General features: G+C 38.3%; 1 protein-coding gene across 3 annotated transcripts in view; it reads right to left on the reverse strand.

Moving 5' to 3' along the window:
- Positions 1-556: 556 nt before the first annotated feature.
- SLC30A6 (solute carrier family 30 member 6) overlaps positions 557-27664 on the reverse strand; it is a 31080-nt gene continuing 3972 nt past the window's right edge. For all 3 annotated transcript variants that reach the window (XM_067562693.1, XM_067562695.1, XM_067562694.1), the window contains exons 2-14: positions 21448-21534; positions 19887-19971; positions 18790-18832; positions 16090-16155; positions 15623-15703; positions 13572-13607; positions 12964-13058; positions 6941-6989; positions 5007-5126; positions 4608-4710; positions 4162-4209; positions 3440-3508; positions 557-1820 (exon numbers count right to left, since the gene is read on the reverse strand). In XM_067562693.1, coding sequence (XP_067418794.1) covers positions 1323-1820; positions 3440-3508; positions 4162-4209; positions 4608-4710; positions 5007-5126; positions 6941-6989; positions 12964-13058; positions 13572-13607; positions 15623-15703; positions 16090-16155; positions 18790-18832; positions 19887-19971; positions 21448-21534 — 1380 coding nt within the window. In that variant the 3' untranslated portion in view covers positions 557-1322. The remainder of the gene's footprint in view (positions 1821-3439; positions 3509-4161; positions 4210-4607; positions 4711-5006; positions 5127-6940; positions 6990-12963; positions 13059-13571; positions 13608-15622; positions 15704-16089; positions 16156-18789; positions 18833-19886; positions 19972-21447; positions 21535-27664) is intronic.

Genomic DNA, 27664 nt, shown 5'->3' on the forward strand with positions numbered 1-27664 from the left:
AGAAAACACCTGTGTCTAGAGAGCTGAATGGTGTAGAGGACAATGGGTGCAAGGGAAATAATAAAAAGCAGTGTTGCCAGAAGGCCCTTCCACAAGATCATCATAGCAAAGGGTGAGTGGGAAAGGGAAAAAGAATGAAGAGGGAGGAAGCCTTTTGGGAGTCACTTTTGGGCCCTAGAGAAACATGGCTATATGCATATTTATTAGAAAAAACAGGTAAGTATACATGAAAATTAGGCGCAGTCATGTTGCCAATATGGCCCTCAGCATCAAAAAAGCAGAGCATCACTGCCATATACTGTATTATCTTTTTCTGCACCGTTGGTATTGTATACCATGCATGTGAGCTAGGTGTATAAATAGTTAACTATTTTCTGAAACTATACAGGAGAAATACGAAGTCATAATCAAATGAAAGGGTACTTTCATCAGTCTGAAGGATGAATTAGTGGCTTAACAAGAGAGCCATCAACTCTGCATGCCAAAGCCATTTATTTCTTTTATTCTCTCTCGGGATTAGTCATAGTTAAGAAAGAGGTGCTTCTAGAATTGGAAGTTTCTAATTATTTTATTTCCCAGTATATTGTGAAATAATTTTGCAATTAAACAAAATAATACAAAGATGAGTATGGAACAGTTACAACAAGAAAACAGTTGATGAACACTTTATATCTCAATAAAATCATCAACAAGAAATAAAATTATAAAATAAATTATTCCTTAACGTCAATTAGAAATTTAAAAGTCTCAGTTTGTACTCACACTGGACAGTAAAATGTGTATTGATAGAAATGATTTTTCCAAGCAAGGAAAAAACGAATTGTAAGCTTTGCTAAAGGTTGATCAAATAGTAGTAATAATTTTAAGAAAAAAAATTAGAACTGGGGCAGAACAGATATGTATTTGTGCAACAGCAATGGTTCATCATTCAGTAAACAATTCAGAAAGAATTCTCAGTTGAAAAGGATGAAGGATGCTACTCCTTCACAATTTTTTGCTCTCATGAAGCTATGTTCATGTTACACTTCAGCACATTATTGGAGGAAAAAGGTGAATGGAAAATTTGAAAATGAATAAATTCAGTAGCTGTAAAAACTATGTGAAGTTTCACAAGCCTGGCAAGCAACTGTTGCATCATATAGACTAGCATAAAAAAAGGGAAATACAATGTAACTGTTTAATGAATATAAACAATACAATTGATCCCAGTCATTTAGAATGGTCTAATGGTTTACAAAAATTGGGCAATAAAATAAAAAAAAAAATTAAGTCAATACCCTTAAGTACAATAAAGTAAAATAAATAATGCAAAATAGAGTTTATTATGGCTGAGGCTGACCTCGAGTGCCAGTCCCATATCTGCTTGGGACATTTGTGAAACCAGTTCTGAATCCTTGAGTTGCTCCCATCCCTGGCATTCCAAATCCGTGACTGAATACACTGCTGTAAGGTACAGATCCATGATTAAGACCCAATCCATAGGGCCTTGTCTGAGTGTTTAGAAGGTTGACTGGGTTCATATTTTTGCCCGGTGTGTTGAAAGAAAATTCTGGAGGTGGGCTGCTAGGTTTAGCTGGAGTGGATGTAACAGGATTCAAATTATCAGCAGCCTTTAAAGGTGGCATTGGAATAATATGATGATCTGAAAGCTTCAACATATTGTTTGCAATAGGCCCAGATGTTAAGGTAGGTCTGATCCAATCATCTTTGAAAATCTGAACAGTCAAAGTAGAGACCAGAGTATTCAGCCGATTAGTCACATGAGCAAGTACCATTTGTTCATTAGCATCTCTTCGAATTCGTACATGTACTGATCCAGCCTAGAAAGTGAACCAAAAAAACCCCAGTCTGTTATAAGCTCTTTCGGTAAAGATTCTGATTTGGATTAAACATTTTAGCTACAAGAAGAGCTAAACAGTATATTATCCTGCACAAAAGTAGAGACTATCGTGGAGCGTCAGTGGAGGCTACTGATCAGAGCCACACAAAGTAATTCCATGATGAGGACAGATGTTCAGGAGGCCAAAACACTGGGAATGGTAACAGACTGAGATTCAGATCTGGGAAATTTATATTCTTAAAACACTATGCACTTGGATGTTAAATATTATTTATAGTGAGCAGTGAGATAAGGGCAGCAGTTGTAACATGACAGGAGCAGACAGAGAGGAGGAGAAGAAAGAGCACTGAAACAAACTCCATGTTGAGGAAAGTAGGTCATTGTGCTGCTGGTTACATGCAAGAGAACACCTGTAACAGGTAATCTTAAAGGTAAGGTAAGAACAGCAGCACTGCCAGTGTCACTAACAGTACACAGACTCAGAGCTCCGTGTCTGAAGTGAGTACACTACTGGGTGTAATCTGTGTGGTGCATGCCTGCCTGATCCTTACTAATATTTCCCCATCCCCTAACTTGAACAAGTCTGTAGACGGCATGGGAAACAAAGTTCTGTCCCTCACTTGCCTTTTGCATTCATATCTAACAAAGAATTTGACTTATAGCAGGTGTGGTTAATGGCTGGTTTTTCTTCTGGTGGCACTAGCAAGAGTGTAGGCAGATCTTGGTCAGTTTCCACTGCAGACTGGAAGGTGCTAAGTACAAACAGACAAGCTGAAGTGCAAAGGTTTTGTAAAAATTTCTGGAGAATCCGTTGAGTCCAGGGATACTGCATGACTTGAGTAACATCTGGTATTTCAGAAAGCAGAATAGGTGACTCCAGAGCTTCCTTTTCCTTATCAGCAAATTTGGGTAAGTTAACTTTGGCCAAAGAAGCTCACATGTTTTAAGGGTATGATAAGCTAGAAGAATAAAAAGGGGAGAAAAGTTTTAAAAGATTCTTAATTCCCAGGCTGTCACTGAGTACCTGATCTGCTGCTTTAGTTTCAGTAATAATTCCATGTGTCTCCATTTTATATCACAGGAGGAAAAAAAGTTGTTAGAAAGCTTCAATAAACTCCATATTTTCTATTTAGGATCTTATTAGGTGCTCCTCTTTAGTAAACCAATTCTAATTCTGGTTTAGGATTGCCAGAACACATGTCGTCCAGTTGAAGAGACCATATTTTTCCTTTTCACTACTCGTAGCTGAGCTTTTCCTTCCTCAGAGGCAACTCACATTTATTTCTGGTAAGATAAACCCATAGGAGAATCCCTAATCAATTAACTTGGCACTAACCATTGATGACATTTGGTAGAATTTTAAGGACCAAAATTATAACTTTACTCTAAGGTTGTTGTATAAGTCAATCATTACCACATCAAGAAGATTCAACTCCTACATCCTCTGAGAAGTCTGAAAACTGGTTATTGATGCATAGTTCAAAGCAAAGATTTCATGGAAGGAGAAGCTTTGATCTAATTTATTTAGTAAATATTTAGCTAAGAGATTAAAGATGTTTCTTTTTTTAAAGACTAAGATGATATCACACAAAAACATACCAAAGTACCAAAGCCCAATGTCCAGAAATGCTCATTTCGAACCTCCAAGACACCATCCAAAGTGGAAACCTAATTTAAAATACAAATATGTGGTAAATTATCATTAAAGAAGAAAATGTTTTCAATCTTTTAGACATGTATATTAGTTTAGATAGCTGAGCTGTAGATGATATTGTCAACATTCCATTTTGCACTGTGGACTCTTCCCTTCAACTAAGTTTTCGTAAGGGACTTCATTGAAGATGCCACTAAACTCCTAGATATATTTATATTGACCATACTCCCACTATCTGCAAATGTGTAATTTCATCACATAGCAAGATCTATTTTTTCAGACAGCCAGGCTCTGTTGTGAATGCTTATAATTCCTCTATTTGTTATCGTATAAAAGGAACTCTCCTCTTTTATCCCTTCTTAAAACATAAGTCTGCAAACCCTTTTAATGATAATTTATCAAAGACTGAATGTATTTTAAAGATCTGCAACCAATTTAAGAATTTCAACATTTCTATGAGACAGATCATCTGTACTGTCTAATTTAGATTATAAACTTTGCATTTCTTACACATACAAAGTGAAAGTGTAGAATTTTCATTTGCAGTCAGATTTATTGTCTGTGGGATGAACACTCGAAACACCCATAGGTTCTCACTGTGCAATTCAGCCTTTGTGTTGAAGTTCTTTGCTGTTCACCTCGTGTAACGTGTTATACACTAATTTACCTCTCTAATAAGTTTATCCAGCTGACCAATCACATGCGGTGGGGTTGTCTGAAAATAATCAAAAGAATGTTATAATAAAAACAAATAGATGCTAATTTGGTCCTAAACTTAAAGCTTTATTACGATCTACTGTCTGCTGCCTTTAAAGTTTAAAGTAGTATAGTAATTTAAATGTAATTTACCTGACTGGATAGTTTACAAAACTCACAATGCTGATGGGTATATGTAACAACAAAGCAACAACTCAATCAAAACTATAGGCTGCATCAGTGATTGCTGTGATTCCATAATACATAACTGTCTAAAGAAATTTCTAATGTGAGAGTTTAATCATGTATCATTTCTTTCTTGTGAACATTTTTCATTTAAATGTTTAATGGTAGATACCATTAAACGTGTACATTTTTGAAAAGGTAAAATTAAAGCATTTTCTGACATTGTCTCACCTGAAGTAGTACTTTTCCACTATAAACACTCATAGGATACATGGTGCCAAATATCATCAAAGCAATAGCTATCGCAGAGGCTGTATCTACAGCAAAATAATTGCTGAAACGAAAAGGGTAATTTTAAATGAAAATCTTGTTTCTCAGGATATCTGCAAGCCATATGCCTTTTTCTTTTAAATGGCCACTACTGTAAATATATAGAGAACATGCAAAAATTCACTAAGCAAGTGCATCTGAAACACACAATCTTTTAAAAAACAAATGTCTCTGAATGGTTATTGTCCAGGTCACATGAAATTTTAGCTTCTTATCACATGACCACTGCTTGCAAATCTAAAAGGAGATGTCCCATGAATTAGATTCTAAAATACTTATTTAAATAATGATTGTACGTACTTTATTTCAATTAACATATACGTAATGCAAAGAGCTAAAGCACCAGCAAGATCAACCAAGACAAAAGGATTCATTCGTGGAAGGAAGATGCTGCTCAACCCTGGAATGATTCTACACAGACTGCAACAAAACAGAAAAAAGCAATTGTCAGGCTAGCTATGATGAAAAGTGTTGGAAAACTAGAATTAAAAAGCTACACGTGCTAATTCAACATAAAATAATAGACCCCTTGAGCATCATGCAGACAGGATGATGTTGCTAATTGAGTTAAAAGCCTTTTTATTTGAGTTGGAAGTTAAATGATCCTCTTTGTGGACTACAAAGATTAATTATTTTCAGGTCTAGGGCCATTTATGTCTCCTCCCCTTACTTGTAATTTGAAATCAAGTGCTTTGTGCATGGAACATTCCAACCTTTTGCACATTTTTTATATTTGAACTCTTTCCCAGTTTTAAATAAAGGTTTCTAATCTCAAGGAAAAAAAGAAGATAAAATTATAATAAAATACACTAAAGTAATCAGTCTTTTAGAAAATGTTTCTACAGATTTAAACTGTGATCAAGTGTTTTGCCCTTTTTGTTAGCAGATCTGGCTGTATATCCTAGACTCTTGTTCTACAAGCCCTTTTAAGTATTTGAAAATCACATTTCCCGTCTTTTTTTAAGACAGCTTTCTGTGCTGTTCCCCATAATACTGGGTTGCCATACCATAAAAATCAACCTTGTCTTCTTTAACTCTCTCTTAGACATTAACCCTGCAATTCTCCGCACAGCAATCCTAGTGTTGCTCTTCCAAGGCCCTTGCATAGTGGAACCATTATTTTTCTTTATATTTGTAACTTTTTATTTATGCAGCTGAGAAACTATTGACATTTTGCCACATTCACACACTGAGATGTGACCTTCACAGTATTGCTCATTGCTACACAGAGTGCCTTTCTCATCTAATTTGCACCATTAAGGGCTTGTTCCAATAAGGTACTTATGCACTCAGGTTCTGATCCAACAAAGCACTTAAGCATGTGCTTAAGTGTGCCGCAGGAACAGGACCAGACTGTTTAGCTCCTTGAAGGATTAAGTTCTTTATTATTACAGTAACTTGCCTTTTTGGCTCTCTGTACTGCATCTTATATCATATTGCCCACCCCACTCCTGAAATGCTTTAGGGAACAGGAGGACTTTGCAGCATGTCCAAAATATTATGCATTATGGTTTAACATATTCCATTAACTGATTTTTTGATAGAACATTTTACTGTATTTATACTGCTGACAGCATACAATACACACAGGGATGTGTAAGACTCAAAACAGAAATATTTTCAGTATCTGGCAAAGGATATTTGCAAATTATCTGTATTATTGGCATTCAGTATCCAACAAAACTAAAAGGGTTAACAGCCAAAACACATGACAAACAATGTTTCAGTTCCTGGAAGAGAAACTTTGTGGCTCTGCAGCCAATGAAAAAAAAAAAAAGCTGTGATGCTTAGACCCAAAGAAAATAAAAGAAAAAAATCCTGAGAGAGAACATGTGCACCTGGCTCTATGCCGAGTCTTTTTGGAGACCTCTTTCTTCCTGCTAGAGTAATGAGATGTCTCAGTAAAATTCTTATGTTTAAATTAAGTATTTTGAGCTGTCAGGCAGACCCAAAGGCTGCTAGAAAATGCAGTTCAGACTGGCCTTGCATGAGATAGAATTATCTTAACTCATTTTACTCACTTTACTTCCAATGATACTCAGATGTGCTGAGCAAGTCAGAGAGCAGAAACATTTTAATATTAAACATTTAATACTAAGCTTGTGTCTCAATGCCTGGTCAGAAGTACTCTATACTATGTGATGGAATTCAAAATAACTTGGTATGACACAAGAATGACTAATATTGACTTACATATCAGCTATTATGATAAAAGATCATGCATGACGCCTTACCTTCTGCTAAGATCTGCAACATGTTCCTGAAGCCAACTTGTACTAGCAGCTTCACAAAAACACAAAGGTACCAATTATAATCAGCAAAACAATTCATCTTAAAGCAAAACAAAATGTGTTTTTAAGAAATATAAGGAAGTAGTAAAATATGAGTGAATAACCCATTTTATATTAGACCACAATCATCAAAGAGTTTCAAATGTTGCTTGAGAAAGGAGAACATTTCCTGACCTGTGATTGGTTCAAAACCTCATGTCATACAATGTCTGAATTGTATTAATTTCAAGTGCAACTGCAGATTTCACTGTTTGCTTTTAAGAAAATATTGCCTTTGCCAACTCCTAAATGCAAACAAACCAGAGCCTTCTATGGGAGCACGCTGCTTGTAACCTCCTCCCCCCTTCAACACGCGCACACACACACACACACACACACACACACACAGTGTGTGCAGTAAATCACGTCAGCAGTCCTATTGACAGCAGTGGGACTATTCATGGAAGTGGTTGCTCTCCAACATGAGGAAGGGGAAAAGAATCTGGCCCTGTGACTATGTTGCAAGGAAATTTTTGGGAATGCATGCAGCTACAGCATTATCCACTCTAGAACACAGCATCTGAATTAGGCCTGTGGAAAAGCCACCACCTTTTAGCCATTTAATCCAGTTCTTCTAAACGTAAATTGCAAAAATAAATAATTTAAAAAAAATAAATCAATATGCCTTTCTAATCTGAGGCTCAGACAGTAATATGTGTTTTATGTATACAGACACAAGGGAATAAGTATAGTGGATCAGATCAGTGTCTATATACTGCCTCCAGCAATAGCCAACACTCAATACACGCTGAAGGGCTCACACATGGCATCTAATTAATTCAGCAATGCTCAAATTTGGTGGACAGAATTCCTTCCTGACCCCACTCAGATGACAGGGTTACACCCTAAATACATGGGTGTCAAACATGCAATCTGGAGACTGGAGATGGCCCACGTGATGTATTTGTATTTGCTAAACAGACAAATTTTCCAGAATCTAAAGTTTCTTTTTTTAAAAAATACGTTTGTCGCCCTCCTAAGCTGCAGAAAAACTGCATTCACATTTGGAAAGTTAACTGATGCAGTGATGTCTGCCTAAGTCTGCAGAGAGCCTGGAATAATGGCTTTGAGGTGTAAACTTCCTTATCTCATGGGAGCATCAATTTTAAAGTCCAACAATAGTGACCCTTCAGTGTCACTTAACTCTCTAATCATTGATGACTTTAGTGGCTGGAATGGAGTAGGAATGAAGCACACTGGATTGAGAATAGGGAGTTGCTGTAGGAAAGGAAATGCAGAGAAAACAGTGGAGATTCTCAAACACAGGAAAGGGGAGAGAAACAGAAATGGGGAAGGAAGAGAAACAAAACAGAAATTATAGCGACTCTAAAGATGAGTGGAGCAGATTTTCTCACTCAGTGATTAATGTGGCTAAGCACTGAACAAATAACTAAACATTTAGTTACTCCATAAAGGCCAAATCCTCCTCTTGACCTGTTCTGTGGAAACTTCCTCCTAATATCAGTGGGCGTTCCACTGTGCATGGTGGGGAACATACAGACCTGAGACCATATACACCAGCCCACTGAATGACTGACCCTCTCTTCCAGATAAATCTGCCACCTCTGCCCTAATGCATGAAGTATGATTACTCTTGTGTCATTGATTTAATCGTTTTTGCTACAATGCCCATACAAGTATCCATACTTTTTAAAAAGCCTGTTCCAATTATTTTCTCTCATTTTTAAAAAAAGTATTTGAGTATTCTGTGTGCTTTAAACACTGGTGTGCCTTGGGCATATATTTTCGTTGAACTGCTACAGCAATATCTAGATTTATTTCTAGACAGAAACCTAATAGCTCAGAGCCGATCTGCACTGGAAAAATTTAGATAGTTTTTCAGCACTTTGCCTTGATCCCAGATAATCATCTCCCACTTTGATACCCAACACCATTAAACTAAGTCTCTCAAGTTTTTTCACAATCTCCTTAGTTTTCATTAGTCTAAATGGTTATCAGCACATTTCACCATCTCCTTGTCTACAGCTTCCTCTACATCCTCATACAGACCGCAGGAATACTCCATCTGTCTTTGTTATAATAAAGAACCATTTACTATGTCTGTTTCCTATCCCATACATATTTTAATTTTTGTTTAAATTCATCCCAGGTTTCTGGTTCTTCACCACATGGTTAATTATTTTCTTTTCTAGTTCCTTGTGAGGGATCTTGTCAAAAGCAAATAATCAGTTCTCTCTATCTGAAGGTAATGTAGAACTTTGCTAATTCTCACTTTGAAGCTAGTCCACAAAACTCAATTAATTTTCCCTGAAAAATGTATCTCATCCCTCCTCTAAGAAGACAGCTGTACTGAGTCTCAGATTAAGACGTTTTCTTTCAAAATATACTACAACACAAATTATAAATACTAAGCACTGATACAATCCTTTACATTTACAAAGGAGAGCACTAAAATTAACTAACTAATCCTCACGAAACCCTTACGAAGAAAGTATTATTACCCCCATTTTACATATGTGGAAATTGTGGCACAGAATGGTTGAGTTTTAGCCACACTTAGAATTTAGGAGTTCCTGGCTCCCAGCTCAATTCACTCTGCCTTTCTACAAAACAGTGCATTACAGATAAAATACCATAAAGTAATTAAAACACTCACCAAAACCAACAAATACATTTTGTGATGCAACAGCCTTTTAAAAAAGTTATGCATTCACTTTATTTGCAAATTTCCACAATGCTCAATGGTATCCTAATCATTAGTGAGAATGATTATGATTCTACTGTACAAAAAGACGATTAGTAACCTTTCGTATCTGTTGTTCTTTGAGAGGTGTTGCTCATCTCCATTCCAAGTTAGGGATGTGTGTGCCACATGCACCGGTGCTGCAGATTTTTCCCTTAGTGGTACCTGTAGGGCCGGCTTTAGTGCCCTCTACAGTGGCGCGTGTATGTGTTGGTATAAGGGGTGCCACCATCCCCCCCCTTCAGTTCCTTATTGCCAGAACTCCGACAGAGGGGAAGGAGGGTAAATCATGGAATGGACACGAGCAACACATCTCAAAGAACAGTTATGAAAAGTTAGTAACCGTCTTTTCTTCTTTGAGCGCCTGCTCGTGTCTATTCCATGTTAGGTGACCCATAAGCAGCGCCTCTGGAGGTGGGCCAGGAGCTCATGGACGTGCCAATAATACCACCACTCTGCCAAAGCCAGCATCATTCAGGGCCAGTTGAGTGATGGCATAGTGGGATGTGAAGGTATGAACAGAAGACCACATTGTGGCTCTGCAAAATGTTCTGTATTGGAACTTGAACTAAGAAAGCCACTGACGATGCTTGTGACAGAGGAACTGAAGGAGCCCACTGATGCACTCTTTGATATCTTGGCAGCATGAAGGGGTCATGAAACTTGTCAAGGCTAAGTTTGCAGCTACTCTCTTGAGCAGCTCTTGGTGCACTCTGAAATCATCTTATGAGACCGTGAAGAGCTCCACTACCACTTCATGAGGTGATGATGAGGAGAAGGAGGCAGGTAAAGGTGGAGTAGGTGACTATTCCTCCCCAGCAGAAGAAGTCTCTTCTAGGGCTACCGCTGTTGCCTCTGCAGCTTGGTCCAGCTCCTCATCCAAGTCTGGGGCTGAGCACAATACTGTCACCAACCGTCTCTCAGATGCTACAGAGATTGATTGTTGCACCTGTGACCCTGGGGCAGAAGAGAATCCCCATGTGTTCCAAAACTGCCATAATCCGGGCCATCATGCCAGCAGCCATAAGCTTGGTGGCAAGCTCACAGGGAAACCTGCAGCCATGGCTGGATTCACTTGACTGCCGGGCACGGCAATCTCCTCCCCTTCCAAGTCCGAGGGGTCCTCTCCTGGTGACCATAGCAGTGCCGACATCGTCTCCACCTCTCGACTGTATTGGGAAGAACGGCATGTCTGCTCCAGGGAGCGATAACGGGACTCTGCAGATCAGTGCCGAGTGTCCGGAGACTGGCGATGGAAATCTGGCGATCAGTAGCAGCGCTCTGGAGACTAATGACATGGCTCCAGGGATTGGTGCAGAGACTCTGGTGACGGGCATCATGGCTCCAGGGACTGTACTGAGGGTCCGGCTGTCAGTGGCAGCTCTCTGGGGACCAGTAATAGGGTCCTGGCAACGCCTGTTGGGGTGTCGGTAACCAACATAGGGCCGGGGAGCAGTGTCGTGGCATTGGGGATCTCTGCCGAGGGCCCCATCATGGACTTGCCCTTGGACAGGACCTTAGCCAGCTTCAGTGGCAGGGGATCCCCAAATGGAGGTCTCTCTTTCCGAGGAGTGGGCGGCACGGGGAGTGACAGTAAGTCCTCGGTCACTTGAAAAGCCTCGTGTGTAGACGTCACTGCGTGGTGCCGGATACCCTTACTGCTCCCAGGATTCGGGTCCCAGATAGGACTAGGAGCTCTAAGGTATGAGGCTGTAGCCTACCTAAGCTTTGGGGAAGACAAGCAGCCTGGCAAGGGCCTCGGCTCATCCTCTGCTCCTTTTCTGTCCTTCTTAGGGGCTGGTGAACACCCTCTTTTGGCGTGCAACTTCTTATACTATTTCTTCAGCACAGGGGAGGGTGACCGGTGCTAGGACAAACTCAGTGCCAGAGGGTCGCTTCAAGTCAACACCGACATGCTGGGCATTAAGTCTGAACAGCCCGGCTCAGAGGCTGGTCTGAAAATAGACTTTATCAGGAGCACTCAACCTGATATCCCAGTCTTTCTTAGTGCATAGTCTGAAGTTTCTACAGATCCTGCACTTATCCTGGATGTGTCTCATCCAGGCATTTTAAGCAACTCTGGTGAGGATTGTTCACAGGCATGGGCTTCTTACACAAAGCATACGATTTGAAGCCCAGAGACCAGAGCATGCCCTGTCCCTGGGGCTATGTCTTCGCGGGACTAAATACAATTCTCTCAAAAACTGCAAATGCTAGCTAACTAACTTATCTAACAGAACTAACACTACTACTACAGAGGAAACCACTGGTAGTAATGCTTACTGAGGCAAGGACATTCCAGCACTACCACGGGCAGTAAGAAAGAACTAGAGAAGGGGGGGGACTGGTGGCACCCCTTATAACAGCATAGACATGTGCCTCTGCAGAGGGCGCTAGAGCAGGTCCCACGGATACAACTGAGGGGAAAAATCTCCAACACTGAGGCATGTGCTGCACATACACTTAATATGGAATGGACATGAGCAAACACTCGAAGAAGAGCAAAAACTGCAAGAGGTAAGTTGTACAGAGAAAGTGTTTTTTCTTGCCAAAAGATCTTTAAATTTTTGTACAAGTCTGTCTCTTAACATAAAAATGGCCATATTGGGACAAATCGATGTTTCACTTTGCCCAGTATCCTGTCTTCCAACAGTGGCTGATGCCAGAAGCTTCAGAGGGAAAGAATAGAACAGGACAATTATCTAGTGATCCATCCCCTGCTGTCCAGTCATAGCTTCTGGCAGCAGTCAGATGTTTAGGGATACCCAGAGCATGGGGTTGCATCCCTAACCATCTTGGCTAACAGCCTTTAATGGACCTATCCTTCATGAACTTATCTAATTCTTTTTTGAACCCAATTATACTTTTGGCCTTCACAACATCCCTGGGCAAAGAGTTCCATAGATTGACTCTGTGTTGTGTGAAGAAGAAATTTGTTTTAAATACAACAAAGCAGTAGCTACATCTGAACTTACACTCAATTTATCATATTGATAATGGTGTGTCCTGTGGACTTGGTATATGACAAATGTACTATAGACTTAGTACATGACAAATGAGGAAACAACCTCTAATTCAAAGCCTTTTAATTAGATTTGTGGAACTAACAGAAATGACATACATGTCAATTGTGTTTCTTATCTAACAAAAAATATATCTGGAGGAAAACAGTTAAAATTCATTGCCTTTCCTTGATTCTTGTCACAGTTCATTCAACACGTACCTTCTGAAACATAAGCAAAAGGCTTGTTCCTAATGGAAAGCATTGTAAACAAGTTGAAAAAGAGAGCCACGAAAGTACCAACCAACAATCGCCCCCTAGAGAGAGGAAAAATAGATTAGTCTTCATTTTTCACAACATCCACCTGTGATGTTACAAAGTTAAACTGCCATTAATTAAACACTTCTGAACATCCTCCATTATGATAAATTCCAGTTGAATATTTAATAACCAACAGCATTCAATTATTTCAGAATAACACAAATATTTACCAATATTGTGTAAGATCAGGCTTAATACAATCCTCAAAAGAGAAATTGTAATAAATAAAAATAATTAATAAAATCACTAAGTTACAGGGAACAAGTATGTAACTTCTCTTCAACTATGACTATTTATGGGCTCTTGTAGACTAATCTGTAATTGCACACCATAAATTGAAATGTTATTACCACAGGGCTTGCATACAGTTTGGTACACAGAAATATCGATGTACCGAAACAGTAATACTGGATAAGCTAACTCAGTCTTACTTTGTACTAGATAAAGAATAAGAAACAGAAGTAAACTGACAAAAAGTTACAGTTTCATATATAAAAATCAAATCTTACGTGTGAATCTCAGGTTGTTCCAGAAACCGTTCTGTACTACAAGAAATAAATTGTCAACTTTAGTTATGTTTATTGAATTATATTTTTGAAACTAACTATATAAAGGAAAGATTTTCAGTCGTGGACATCTAAACAGCACCACAAATGAATGTAACAAGTGGGACACAGGATACCAAATTAAATGCTTCAACAATGTTGCAAAAAATGACAAATGCTATATTGAGCTGTATGGATAAGCATGTCATTTTTATGACAACACTTGAAGTAATTATTCCAATTCACTTGACACCAAACTGAGTATAATTTACCCTAGAGAAAAGACAAAGGAGGATAGATTTAGGCTTGGTCTACACTTACCCGGCGATTCAGCGGCAGTCGATGGGAGTTACGCAAGCTACGCAGAGTAGCTTGTGTAACTCCCGTCGACTGCTGTGCTCCTCTTCTGCATGCCATTTTCACTGCACTGCTCCGACGGGAACCGTGTTCCCATCGACGCAGCACTATGCCACTTGAGGGGGTGGATTAACAGCGTTGACTTCTGGATCGATTGAGTGGTTCTTCACTGATCGCTCAATCAATCTAGATAAATCGATCTGACGGTGGCAATTTTGCCGTTGTCAGTGTAGATGTACCCTTAGTAACCCTCTAAATGTAAAGGATGTTATAATGAGGACATAAATCAGTTCTTCTCCTTAGCCAATGAGCAGTAAAAAAGAATTAATCTTCAACTGTAGCAGAGAAAATCTGGGACAAATATTAGAAAACAGTAATGCACATGTAAGGCAACAGAGTGTACTGTCCAGGATGATGTGCAATTGTCATCACAGGAGAAACTCAAGGCTATGCTGGGCATCCAGTTATTGAAGGTAGTCTAAAAGTCTAAAAAAATAAATCCTGCCAAAAAGACCATTAAAAGGTCCCTCCTTCCATATCAAATGAATGTGTGAAAAGATGACAATACTTGAAAACAAGTTTTAATAGAGAGAAACTAAACCTGAACTGGAAATGCCATCCCCATATAGAGGGGGGATGATTTTGCAAGAAGCTCAGCATCCACCAGTTCCACTAAAGCCAACAGGACTGAAGCAGTTCTCAAGAGACTCTCAGCACGTAAACACATAAAGGCAAGCAAATTCAGTGTCATATCTAGAGATTTAGAGATTTTACACAGCTCTGACAATGCCTCATCAAGGATCAATCCATGGCATGGTGCCAATGATTCACAAGATCAATGGCGCTGTTAGGCTGTTAATACAGCTGTAGGCATTTAAAAGAAAAAAACAGTTGGTGTGCATGCACTAGGCAATTTGCACAGGTTACACTAAAATCATATAATTTTTAATGGCTTCTAAAGACAGTTTTAAAGCTCAGCACTTTAAACTAACAAACAATTATTTCTCTCTGATGTGCATAGCTTATACCCAAAAATGAACTGCAAAAAATAGACTAAAATAAATTTGGTGCCTGGAATGGTTTGTAGGTCAAGTATGAATACACAGAAAATATGGAGGATTTATAAAATAGGAGCTTAAAATTAAAAAAAACCAGACAAACCCATAAATTAACTACCAATTATATTATTAAATCGCTTTAGATCATAAATATGGTGCTATTTAACAGATGAACACTTGAAAATACTGAAGTTAAATAATTAATCAAGCAGTACTGCAAACACATAATTTTGGGCAATTTCAGTGATCAAACTGTATGGTGATATGTACTAACTTGCTTATTAAGTCCTTAATAGAGTACCTGGAATATGCAATTAGTAGAACCATTTAAGTTTTTCCTTTAAAATCATGTAATTACATTTACATTTTCCTATTGTCCACGTATACAGTAATCAGTACAAATCAGCAACATAAGCTAATACAATATTACCTCTTACTGTGAAATGATTTTGTCTTTAAGAAATCTGGAGCTTTTACTAATGATTACCCTTCTTTCACAATACTTTAAAAATGTATGAGCTTTACTCAAGCTGGAGTGGAATACCTTCTCATGTTATAATGTCAGATGTCAATCATAATGGAAACAGTACATATTCCTACCTTTCTTTTAGTATGAAAAGAGCTCCAAGCTGTGCCAGAACAGTGGAAGCAAATACTGCTAGAACTTCAGATCTCTCAAACCTGAAATTTGAAAAATAAGTTAAAAACACTGGACAATATATTAATAGGGTTTTCATTTCATTTTGGTCTGTGGAGGAGCAAGCAGGAGACCTTCTACCTTTTAACTCTTTCAAGTGGGGCAGATGGAAATGAAACAGAAGTTTAACCAGGAATAATTATTTCCACGTTCTATTAGGCCAACGATCCATTTAACATAGAGAGTTAACTGATAGCAAGGGCCATACGCTGAGTGGGGGCTCCTGCTGTCGGCCACCCGGGATTCCAGGTGTCAGCCCTGCACACGGCGGGGCTCTTGCTGTCAAAACTGCAGTGAAAGCCTAATATTGCGGAATCCGCAATTTCCGCAATATCTCAAGGTAAGTACGGCCTTAATTATTAGTGCTTACCCAAATGAATAGGCTGGGCTGGGCTTCTTCATCATTACCCAGTAGCTTATTAGGCATGTTATCAAACTAAAATAAAAAAAGGAGGGGATGATATTAGGATAATCAGCTAACTATTACAAATTAAACAGTTTATAGATCAAATGTACTGTAGCTTCCAAGATTCACCCTTAATTTGAATATTTCCATAAGACTTCAGTTACACTTTGGATTCAATCCTGCAGTTTTTAGGTTAGCAAGGATTTCCTAGAATTCAGTAGAAGTTTTGTCTGCATTAGAACTGTGGACCAGGCCTCTGGCATATGTTTTATGAGGACAGCTAATGTATTGATAACAGCTCCATTATAACTCATAACTTTTTAATAAAGTTGCATGCTTTTAAATATGGGAAAGTTAAAAAAAAACTTAACACTTTGTTGGTTAAATGGAAATCATTTAAAGCCTCTAGGCTCTAAGGCCAAAGATGGTGGCACCTCAATTGGCCGCTCTTTCTCAAGACTCAAGCATTGGTATTTAAGATCTGCTTGAGTCTAAAGATCAGCTGTGTGATGTACAGTAGTTACTGCTACTGATGGGAAAAGAGTACATTTCAGTTTGATTTACTGGGGCCAACCATATCCAGTTACTCTCATGGCACCCAATGGCTCACTGCTAAAAAGTCTGGAAAAGTGTTCAATAGCCAAAAGTGCATGATTTGAGAACTGGAAGTTAGATCAACAGTACACTAACTTAGGACAATTCTTACACTACAATCTTAAGTCAGCCTATGTTTTCCTGCAGACTCCAAATTTTAGTAATCTTAGGTCATTACCATATCAACATAGTCTTTAAAAGTGATGCAATTTTTCTCTTAATGGATTGAACTGATATGTATTATGCCTAGTGAGAAAATAAACTACAGATTTGCCACTCATTCTTCAGGAATAGAGGTCAGAAATCAGTAAATACTGTTAACACTTATACACATGCTTAATTTTTAGAAACACTAGTAGTCTCATTGAAGTCAATGTGTTTTTAGGATCTGGCTCTTAAAACAGAGGTAAAACTAAAAAAATCACTCCTCTCCCCCTCCCCACCCCAAAAGTTAAAACAAATATATTTTTCAACTGATACTTGTGGCACTGGTGGTGGTAAAATTTTCTGAGGCCTGGTCTACACTGGTGGCTTAATTCGAATTAAAGTCCCTTAATTTGAATTAATTACTCCCACGTCTACACTTGCACATTGTTAATTTGAATTAAGGAGCCTTTAAAATCGAATTAATAAAACCACCTCTGCAAGTGGATTGGCACCTGAAGCACATCAGTTAACTTGCATTAGTGTGAGTGTGGACGCAATGGGACTTAATTCGAATTAATTGGCCTCCAGACTGTATCCCATGATGCCCCATTTCAGTACCCTCCCCCAAAGCAGCCCCGGGAAGATTTAAATCTTCATTTCCTGCGGTGAATGGGTTTAAAATCCAAGCTGCAATCACCCCTCCCCACAACACACACACAACAAGCCCTTTGCAGTTTGTCTCTTTAAGGGTTTGAAAGATTTCATCATCCCCCTCCCCGCGTGGTGAATGCGTTTTAAATGCCCAGCAAGCCCTTTGCAGTTTGTCCCTTTGAAAGTTTAGCCCTTTAAAGTTTGTCCCTTTGAAAGATTTCACCACCCACCCCCCTCCCCGCATGGTGAATGCGTTTTAAATGCCAGCAGTGAGAGGAAATTCTTTGCTACATTGTTTCAGTGGCCAATCATGGAAATTGATACTTTCTTAAGAGTATATCATGCTTTCCATCACTGAAATGGAAACATTTGTATCACTGTATTAATATACTAACTGACTCCGTTGTTATTTATCTTACATTCTACAGACACCTGTAGAATCAAAATCAAAGGCAAGCAATATACAGTGGGTGGGGTGGGCCTAAAAGGCAAACAGCATACAGTTCTAAAGTAATCCAGGATAAGCTGCGATGTATTTGTCATTGTCAAAATGAGAGCATAGTTCAGCTGGCTCCATGTGCCCACAGCAATGGCAATCGGGGGAGTAAAAAAAACAGCATGAAAATCGTTTTCCTGTTTGTTTGTGGGTGGGGGAAGAGGGTGGGGGAAGCAGCACTGCATCCTGGGATGATGACACTTGTCACAACAGCCTCTATGGTTAGTTGCACTGTGGGATAGCTTCCCACATTGCACTGCTTTCTAATTCGAATTAAGGCTGGACAGTGTGGACGCAAGAAACCAGCACAAACACTGTAGTGTGGACAGTCTGCAGCGCTTTCTATAAATCGCTTTCTGTAATTTGAATTAAGCTAATTCAAATTAGTGCTGCAGTGTAGACATAGCCTGAGTCAACCAGTTACAGGGATACTAATTTGGCACACAGTGAGGGTTTTGTTTTCAATGTACTTTGTTATAACAGTGTCAGGCACCTGTGTATAGAAATCTAAATAGAGTTGAAATTCTTTAATTTTTCTCAGAGCTGTGATATTAATCACTGTAACTTTTAGGTACCTTTTGACACATAATCTCATATAAATTTAATCTAAAATATCGTTAAACCAACTGGTCAGTTCTTGCATGTATTTATGAAAAGTCATGAACAACACTGTAGCCGGTACATTCATACTATTTTTTTTACCCTATTTCAAATCTAGTAAAAAGAATATTCTCACAAGTATTGATAAACTATAGTATAAAATACAAAAAACATACCTGAGAAGATTAAAGATTGTCAGATAAGTATAGGCAGTTAAAGCTGTGAAAACAAAATTTTACACTCAACATACTTTACATTATAAGCAACAAAAAATGTTATATGTAAGTTTGTTTTCAAATACTGTCCCCCTCAACATCTCTGACGCAGATATCTACCCAAATTCTTTGTTCAAAACACAGCCCCTTGACTCAGAGTATGAAATGTACTTCTTAAAACTGTTTTTGTATTTGTTTGTCTGTAATACACATGTAGTAACTACTCCAATATCTCATTTAATAACAAGTTGATTAACACAAGACTAGTTCTGTGAAACCACGTAAAATATTGAAGTATTTAATCAATGAGGAGTGTCCATTAATGAACAGTTAAGACTGGGAATAGAAACATGGAAAAGTCAAGAAATTCTCAGTTAAGGTTTCCATCCCAACAGTAACAACACCTGCTTATGTGTATGTATTAAAATAAGGAATGGGTGAACTGGTTCAGCTAAAATAGGAATGAGAGCAAAGTTTTGATAATTTTTTCAAACTGAAATAAGATTAGAACTGCACCATACAGTGAAAATATAGGCACTGTACCAGCATTTTCAGGAACACGTGAACATTTTGTATATTGTATACAAAACCAGAACAGGGCTGACTGGTGGAATACAGGGCAGAATACTCCTGGACTTAAGAGAAGCCCACTGCTACTACATCACAATTGGAGGGGAGGCTCTCTGTTGAAGTCAATGGGACTACTGACATGAGTAAGGGTTTGAAAGACTAGTCCTTAGATTCTAAACTCTGCATGAAGAAAGCTCTGAGAGAAGGAACAGCAGGGAAAGCAGCATCAGAAGCATTAGTGAACCTTGTGGGAAACAGTGAAAAGCTTGAAGAAGTTACTGGCTATGTGTAGTTAGTTCCTAAGCCTTGCAGGACAGTTCTCATAAACTGATTATGTAGTAGCTTGAAAATGGGAAAATTATGAGGCCATTTGCACAGCCATCTAATTCCATTATACTCAGGGCCCTGCTTGTTTATTATGCTGGCACTGAAATAAATTAAAACTCAACAACAGACAACAATTATTTAGATTCAAGAACGGAACGTACCTATACTGTTAGTAGAGCTGCACCACATAAGCAGGAAACCAGTGCATATTAAATTAATTGCACCAAACAGCAAGATCTTCCAGGACTGTTAATAAGAATAATTACATGAGTAACCCTTTGATTTAAGACAAAATATGATAAAATATGCCTGGCTTGATTAAAAAATCTGCAAAACTTCATTACACATGTAGTATTTTTTCTCCAAAAAGATTTATTTTGAAATAAACTGTTAAACACCCTCATCTCCCCTTGCTAACTTTATGGGCAGTCTGACAACTCATTTTTAACAGCATCATGGTACATGCATCACAGAACATCAGCCTTAAAATACAATTCTATGTAAATGCTTCTAGTGATGATGTGTAAGAAACAACCCAGCTTGACTCTCAGATCCCAGGCTGAGTTTGCAGGGGTGGCAGTCTGTAAGAATATTTTTACATAAACTGAATACTACTGATATGGATAGACTGCTTTAAGCAGAAACTGTGGGGGAGTATCATTCTCATTGAACATTAATGGGACAGAGATGGGGGAAAACAGAACCTAAACTTTAAGCTTCTTTTTTAAAAAAAGCAAACAAACCTCAAAGCAGTAGGGGCCGATTTCGAATTCAGCACTCTTCACGGAGGCAAAACACCCAACCCCCCACCCTACACTGGAAGTTTTGTCTGAGTAAGGAATGCAAGATCTAACCCTTGTTTTAATTAAACAATTCAAAGCAGCCTAGCTAAATCCTACTCACATACTAACCAAGAGTGAGTAATTCTGTTTGATGGCAAATCAAATATCATATGACTTTTCACTATAATCATTCAAAGTAAACAGCAGGTATACAGATTTTGTGACTAGGATGGTAAACTTTTTTTTTACTTTTTTTGCAAACTACTTTAAATTCCCTCTTGATATATTTCAATCTTAGCAAGATACCATGTGCAAAACAGTCCTTGCTGCCCTTTGTTTGTTTGATTTTTTCAGCACAGAGGTCCTAATTCAGTTCTACCTTAAAGAAATGGGAATTGGATATAGTCTTTAACAGCCAAGTATGTTTTACTTATTCCATAAGGCTTTATGATTACCACATAATCTGATTTAAAATAAAAAATGTGAGGCACTTAGAATCAATGGCAAGGGACACCATATAAATCAGGAAGTAATTAAAACTCCCAATAAACTCAGTGAAAACAATGCAGGTGCAGATAATAGTGGAGTAAAGTAGAACATTACTGTTTAGGTCATCCATAAAAATAACATGTACTTCACTAATTCTTAAATTGTTCTCCTACCCATTCTTCAGATATATTTTTGGCCATTTTTCAAGTTCTATGATTACTGCAACACACACTTTAGTATAAGGCCATGAGCCTAGGTGAATGCTTAACTGAAAATATAAATTAAAATGTCTGCATAACTACATGTTTGAAAGCATAGCTAGGAAAAAGTAAAAGATATTTATCTAGATCTTTAGCAATATATTAATCATTTAAGCACAATCACAATTAAATTACATTATAATCTGTTTATTATATTTATTACATTTATAATGTTTTAAAAATTAACTTACCCTTCGATCAGCTGCTACCAACCTAAATTCCTGCGTTAACTTGCTAACTATTGTTTTTTGTGATTTACGGAAGAGGTGTATCGTCCCCTTTAAAAAAAAAAAAAAAAAAGGGAAAAAAAAGGAAAATTAGCTCTCTTTTTGTTCAGACCTTTATGTTCCCTTCTCATTTTTATTCCTAGGAACTATTGTAGCTCCTTTGTAAAGAACTTTATGATCAAATGAAAATACGTTGCTTTCTGGGAAATGTTGACCGCCTTCATATTCCTCATCACAAAGAAGCAAAATCATGGATAATCACAAGAGTAGGCCCAAAAGCAGATTGCTAAAACCAAAAGACACAGGCCTTAAGGGCCTTTACCTATTATCTGCTAAACTATGTATGTTGTAAGTTCTGCTTACTGGATTTTGTTTATGCTCTATTTACATTTGTTTGGGAACATCCTGAGGAGCCTTTTGTTGAATGTGAATTGCCTGACTAAGATCAAGAGTGTTTCTTGTTAGTACATTGTGTTAATTAACGTAAGTGGAACCCATATTGATGTGAAACTCCACCATAGTATTGTTTTCTCTCTTTTGGTTTTAAGTTTGTATAACTTTGTATTTTTCTTTAAAGTAGAAGTTAGTAAGTTCGTTAAAGAATGAATGTAGTATTTGTATGTAATTAAGAAGTAAAACGGTGGCAGCCCTAAATCTTCTTGGTAATAAAGGGAAGTGAAAATACTTTAACGTTTTACAGCCCAAATGGCCAAAGAATGCAAATAAAAAATAACCGCAAAACACAGGAGAATTCACCAAAAGGACAGGAACCGGACAAAGTGTAAAACAAAAACAAAACAAAGTGTGAGAAATAACAGGGAAGCAGTCATGCTTGCAACACAGCAGGTGATTAACAACCACACCGGATGCATAAGAAGCATAACACAACAAAATCCAAAGACCAAAATGGGAACTGACCACTATAAAAATGGGGTGAAAAAATGAGGACTTTGAGTTCCTTCTGTAAATATCTACGAGCAACAGATTCGGGACTGACAGAGGCCCAGCTCTCCCCTCGTGCTCAATCTGTTTGGCTAGCAGACTGACCTGAGCAACACATAGGTAGGTAATTATACTCTGCTTGCAGAACATATGGGTGTTTGTGTAGGCAATTGCTTTATAAAATTTCTGTTTTCACAATAAACATGGCGTATTGCCTTATCCCCTGAATAAGATCCTGCTAGTCTTTTTCTTTTGTTAAGTATAACATGAGTACGGTTAGACAGATGCTACAATCTTCAAAGGAGCAAGCAGCAAAATCACTGAGCTCGTCAACCCTTCCCCAGTTTTTCTTTATAATCTTTTCTATCCCGCTGAGCACGGTGGTTTGATTTAAAATCAAAGTAATTTATATAAGTGGTTTTAAACATGATTTAAATCAGCAAATAGGAAATCTTGAATTAAATCACTGATTTTATTCTTGTTTGCATTTGTGGTTAAGTTATTTTTCTAAAGAAATACTAATTCTCATTATATTGGTACAACCATTAAAACATGTTGGTTTGCAACCAAATATAACATTTTATACTAAATTTGGATCTTTTTGCTAAGCAAATTACACTATACATTTAAGGAATTATATAACAATATATAATTAAACATCTGAATAAATGTGTTAGAAATTGGTGACAGTATTTACTAGAAAATGTTTTATTCTGGATTTGTGTCAAGCTGCATTTGAACAGAAATAAGAATTCAAATTCATTTTAAAATATACAAAAACAGCATTTAAAATTGTTTTTAGTTTAAACTATAAGAAAAAAGAATATCAATATGTTCTGAATTTAACATTGATTTATTAAATACAGGAATTATTAACTGTCATTAGTAAACTAATGGTTTGTTTCTTGTCATCGTGGGCCACACTTTCAAAGGTCTTTAGATGCCTAGCAATACAGATAGGTGCCTAACAGGATTTTCAGAAGTCCCATGCAAGTTAGGTTCCTAGCTTGCATTGAAAATCTGGCCCCATGCCCTTCAAGTTTTTAGAATTAGGAGTTTCCTACTTTTTCAATTCTCAATCAATTTCTCAATTTTGAATGAACTAATCCAAATGAAGAAAATATTCTCTCTGAACCTGCTAGCTGAACCCTCCCACACTGTCTGAGCCCACCACTGCAAATTTCCGGCAACTGTGAAAATGTAAATAGAAAAAAAAATTTAAATACTTAAAACCCATAATTTTGGACAACTGTGAAAATTTAAAACAAACATTGATATAATCCACTGAAATTATAAACAAAACATAGAATTCTGCCAAGATTAAATGTAATTAATGATTGTACATATAGGGGCCTTCATTGGTCATGGATATGACGGAGTGCCCATATTGAAAATCTTTTCCATTTAGAAGAACATGTTTTCCTTGTAGAGCACTTTCTGCCATGTAGTCAAATTTCTTGAACTAGCAGCGAACAGTCACAGCACCCAACCAGTCAACATCCAGGCTGTTAGATGCAGCAATATAAGAACTACATGAAGTATTTGGTTCTATGTTATTATGTCTGGACAATATTTTACTTGGTTCTATGCTATTTTGTCTGGACTATCTGGAAGTGTCATCTGAAGCAAAGTAAACACTCAGATTATGTTAACCAGAATTGTCTGCACTAATAAGGAATAATGAGGATAAGTGGGGCTGCGGCCCATCTGATTTTCCATATCACCCTCAGTATCAGAGGAATCTGTGGAAATGCATACAAGAGACCCTGATCCCATGACATGAGAAAGATATCCTCCTGTCCTGTAAAGATTCCAAGCACATGCCTCCATGGGGTACAAGATTAAGTGTTGGCGGCAAACAAATCTGTAATGGGATTTCCTCACTGGTGAAATATTGGGATGACAGAGTTCTTCAAAGACAATTCATAGTTACTAATGGACTGTGTGCTTAGGTCATTGTTGGCTATTGGAAGATGGAGAGCTACTGGAGTAATCCTGGGTTGTTTGCACTATCTATATAACTTGATTGCCTCCTGGCATCTCCTTGCTTATTACGTAATGCTTTGCAGATATGTTGTCTATGAGAATCTGCATAGTGGACGTGACATTGCCCAGGGTATAGTCTGGACTGTTGGATAGCTGTGTCCTCTTAATTCTCCAGCCTGTGGTGCCTTTTACTCTGCTTCACTGTGAGAGCAACCACTCCTGGTCTGCTCTCAGCCTCCAGCATGTAAATCACTCCTAACTATATGAGTGCTAAAGTCACCCACTCATGAATTACACTGCAGGGCGACACCAGCAAACTCCCAGTCCCAGACTTTCCCCAGAAATGTGCATCTTGAACTGCCCAACATCCTCCTGAACAATACAAGCGCATAAAAAGTCTGTCATTTCATTAATAAAAAATGAAATGCACAAACGTGGTTATCCCAAATGGAGTTTCCCAAACAAACACACTGGTTTAGATAAAACAAAACAAATTTATTAACTAAAGAAAGATAGATTTTGTGTGACTACAAGTAATGAGGCGCACAAGTCAGAATTGGTCACAAGAAAATAAAAGGTAAAATGCAACTAACATGTAACTTCACAAGCTAAGTGAATACTAAACAAAGGTCTCTCACCACATGTTCCAGTAGTCTTACTGGCTGAACCTCTTTCAGTCAGGATCTCTCCCCCAGTCCAATGGTGCTTCCTTTGTTCTTTAGGTGTAGATGATGCCATGGGCAGAGAGCAAGGGAGAGATGATTTGGGGCGTGTGCCCTCTCTTCTTAGAGCCCTTTCTCTTGTGCAAGAATCATCTCCAGCTGATGTTCAGGAGACAAAGTCTGTGTGGCTAAGAACCTTAAGCCGATTCTTTGTCAAAATGTAGCTTTTTTGCCCACACCCTTTCTTCTGCCAAGAAGTGGCCACTTAATCAGGTGGTGATCCATTTGATCTATTTGACACCTGGCTGAGGCATTGGCTAGCTTTTTGTCTCTGGGGAACTTGTTTATGACTACCTTCCAAAACATGCTGGAACATGTCTTCATAATTTTATACAGTGAAATCATCTCTTTACATACTATGTTGCCATATATATTTTACCAAGACAATAATGATCAGCAAATAATGTGTTTTCAAAAGTACCTCACACAGTATGCTTTGTACAAAATTTAAGTTTTGTAAAACGGGTGAACATAGGAGACAGATGGTCACAGTGGAATGCTGTAGGACACATTGGAATGCTATGCAAGCTAATCTGATCACTCAATTCTAACGTTTACGTATAGAGTCGTTCTTATGGGACTATCTGGAGGTGGTCCAAGTGTGCACCTCTGTGTCCCTTATGCATCTGTGTTCAGCATCTTTGTAGGAGGAGGTATGAAGAAAGATGCACCCTTCTGCACACTGTTGGTCTGACCACCAATGCAATGAGGAATATGAGCTGGGACCACAACTCACATATCCTCATTTGATGCCTCTTGAGGGTGATACAGTGATCTTAGTCAACCACGTAATGGACATAGGTGTAGTCTGGCTAGCAGTGTGATTTATGGGCAAGCTGACATGTGACCTAGACATCTGAGGCAAGTTCTTACTGTAGTTGATGGATTCATTTTGATACTGGTGATGGTCATCTGGAGAGCAAAATCTCCCCTCAGGATGATGTGTGTTCTCCAAGTTAGAGTTAATTAAGGTTTTTATTATGTCTTGTATGAGGTATGATGAATTATGAAAAATCATCTCAACCTGAGACCCAGTTGCTTGAACAGCTGAAAGACATTTCAATGCTGTGGCAACTTCTTGATGAGACCTGCCTTTGATCAGCCCATCATCTAGATATGAGTAGACATGAAAGCAAGTGACTTGTCTCAAGTGAGCTGCCACCACAGTGGGAACTCTCGGTATTGTGGAGAGACCAAATGATAGCACTATGTATTAGTAATGATTGAGTCCTATTGTGTAGCACAGATACTTTTGTGTGGGCCAAATGGACTGGAATATGGAAATACATAATTCCACAAACCAGCCTTGAGCCTTATGAGAAGAAATGATGGAGGTAAATGTTACTATCCTGAATTTAAGACCATGTATATATTTATATAGTTTTGTCAGGTCTAGGACAGGACAAAGAACTCCATTCTTCTTTGGAATAAAGAACTATCAAGAGCAGAAGCCTCTTCCCTTATACTCCAGACATATCTCTTCTATAACTCCTAGGTGAAGCAGTGAAGCCACTTTTAGTTGATATTCATGACAGAGGTCCTTCAAGACAGATGGAGAAGGGATTGGGTAGGAAGCAAGAACTGAAACTGGATGAGATACAATTTCCAGCACCCATCTGTCAGTTGTTACTCTAGTCCAAACCAGATGGAAGAAAGAAAACTAGCATCTGAAGACAAGGTTTGGGGAAGTCCATCTGATGTGAGTGTGCTGGCTTGATCCTTGTGCCAAACCAACTGCCAGGAAGCAGAATGAATAACACAGGATGATGGTTTCCTTTGAAAGAATCTTGGTTTCTTGCTAGGTGGGTACTCAAGACCACTGTTAAGGGTAGCTGGAGGCCTTCAGTCTAGTTTGCCCTTGGTATCTATAGGGCTTGCAATTTGACCCAAAAGTGCAGATGTCCAGTGAGCGAAGAGTGTGGCCCTGGAGTACTCCGAGGAGTTTAACACATCACTGCTCGGTGTACTGACTAAGTCTGTACCTGTGAAGGGCAAGTCCTCAATTGTATTCTGCATCTCCCTCTGTCAAAGACCTGTCATCACAATGCTCTGTGTAATGGCCATGGACCTATCTGCCATGTCTGAGGCATCCATGGCTGCCTGTAGAGTTAACTTCACCACTAGCTGAACTTCAGCAATAATGGCTTTTCAACAAGTAAACCTTTCTTCCAAAGATAGCTAATTTCTTTGGGTCCTTGTCTTTAGGAGTGACCTTGGATTGCAGAAATCACTAATAAACCTAGTGTTGGGGGGTATGCAATTATTCAAACCCCTTTTGAGATACGAGATACTTCTTTTTTTGTTCCTTTAGCAACTGGAGGCAGTGTTGGGAGTATGTGCCATAGGGCTTTGGCTGGTTCTAAGATGCTCTCATGCATTTCTCATGCATTTCTGGCAGGAGCAGAAGAATGCACTATATGAAAAAGCTTCTGAGTTGTTTCTTCAATCACTGAGGTCATCTCTATCTCCAGGGTATCAGCTATATGAGACAACTGCTCCTGGTAGACTCTATAATCATCTGAAACTGGTAC

Source organism: Emydura macquarii, unplaced genomic scaffold (genome assembly GCF_026122565.2).
Source record: "Emydura macquarii macquarii isolate MOO-44397 ecotype Brisbane River unplaced genomic scaffold, CSIRO-AGI_Emac_v2 contig_2457, whole genome shotgun sequence".
NCBI lineage: Eukaryota > Metazoa > Chordata > Testudines > Chelidae > Emydura > Emydura macquarii.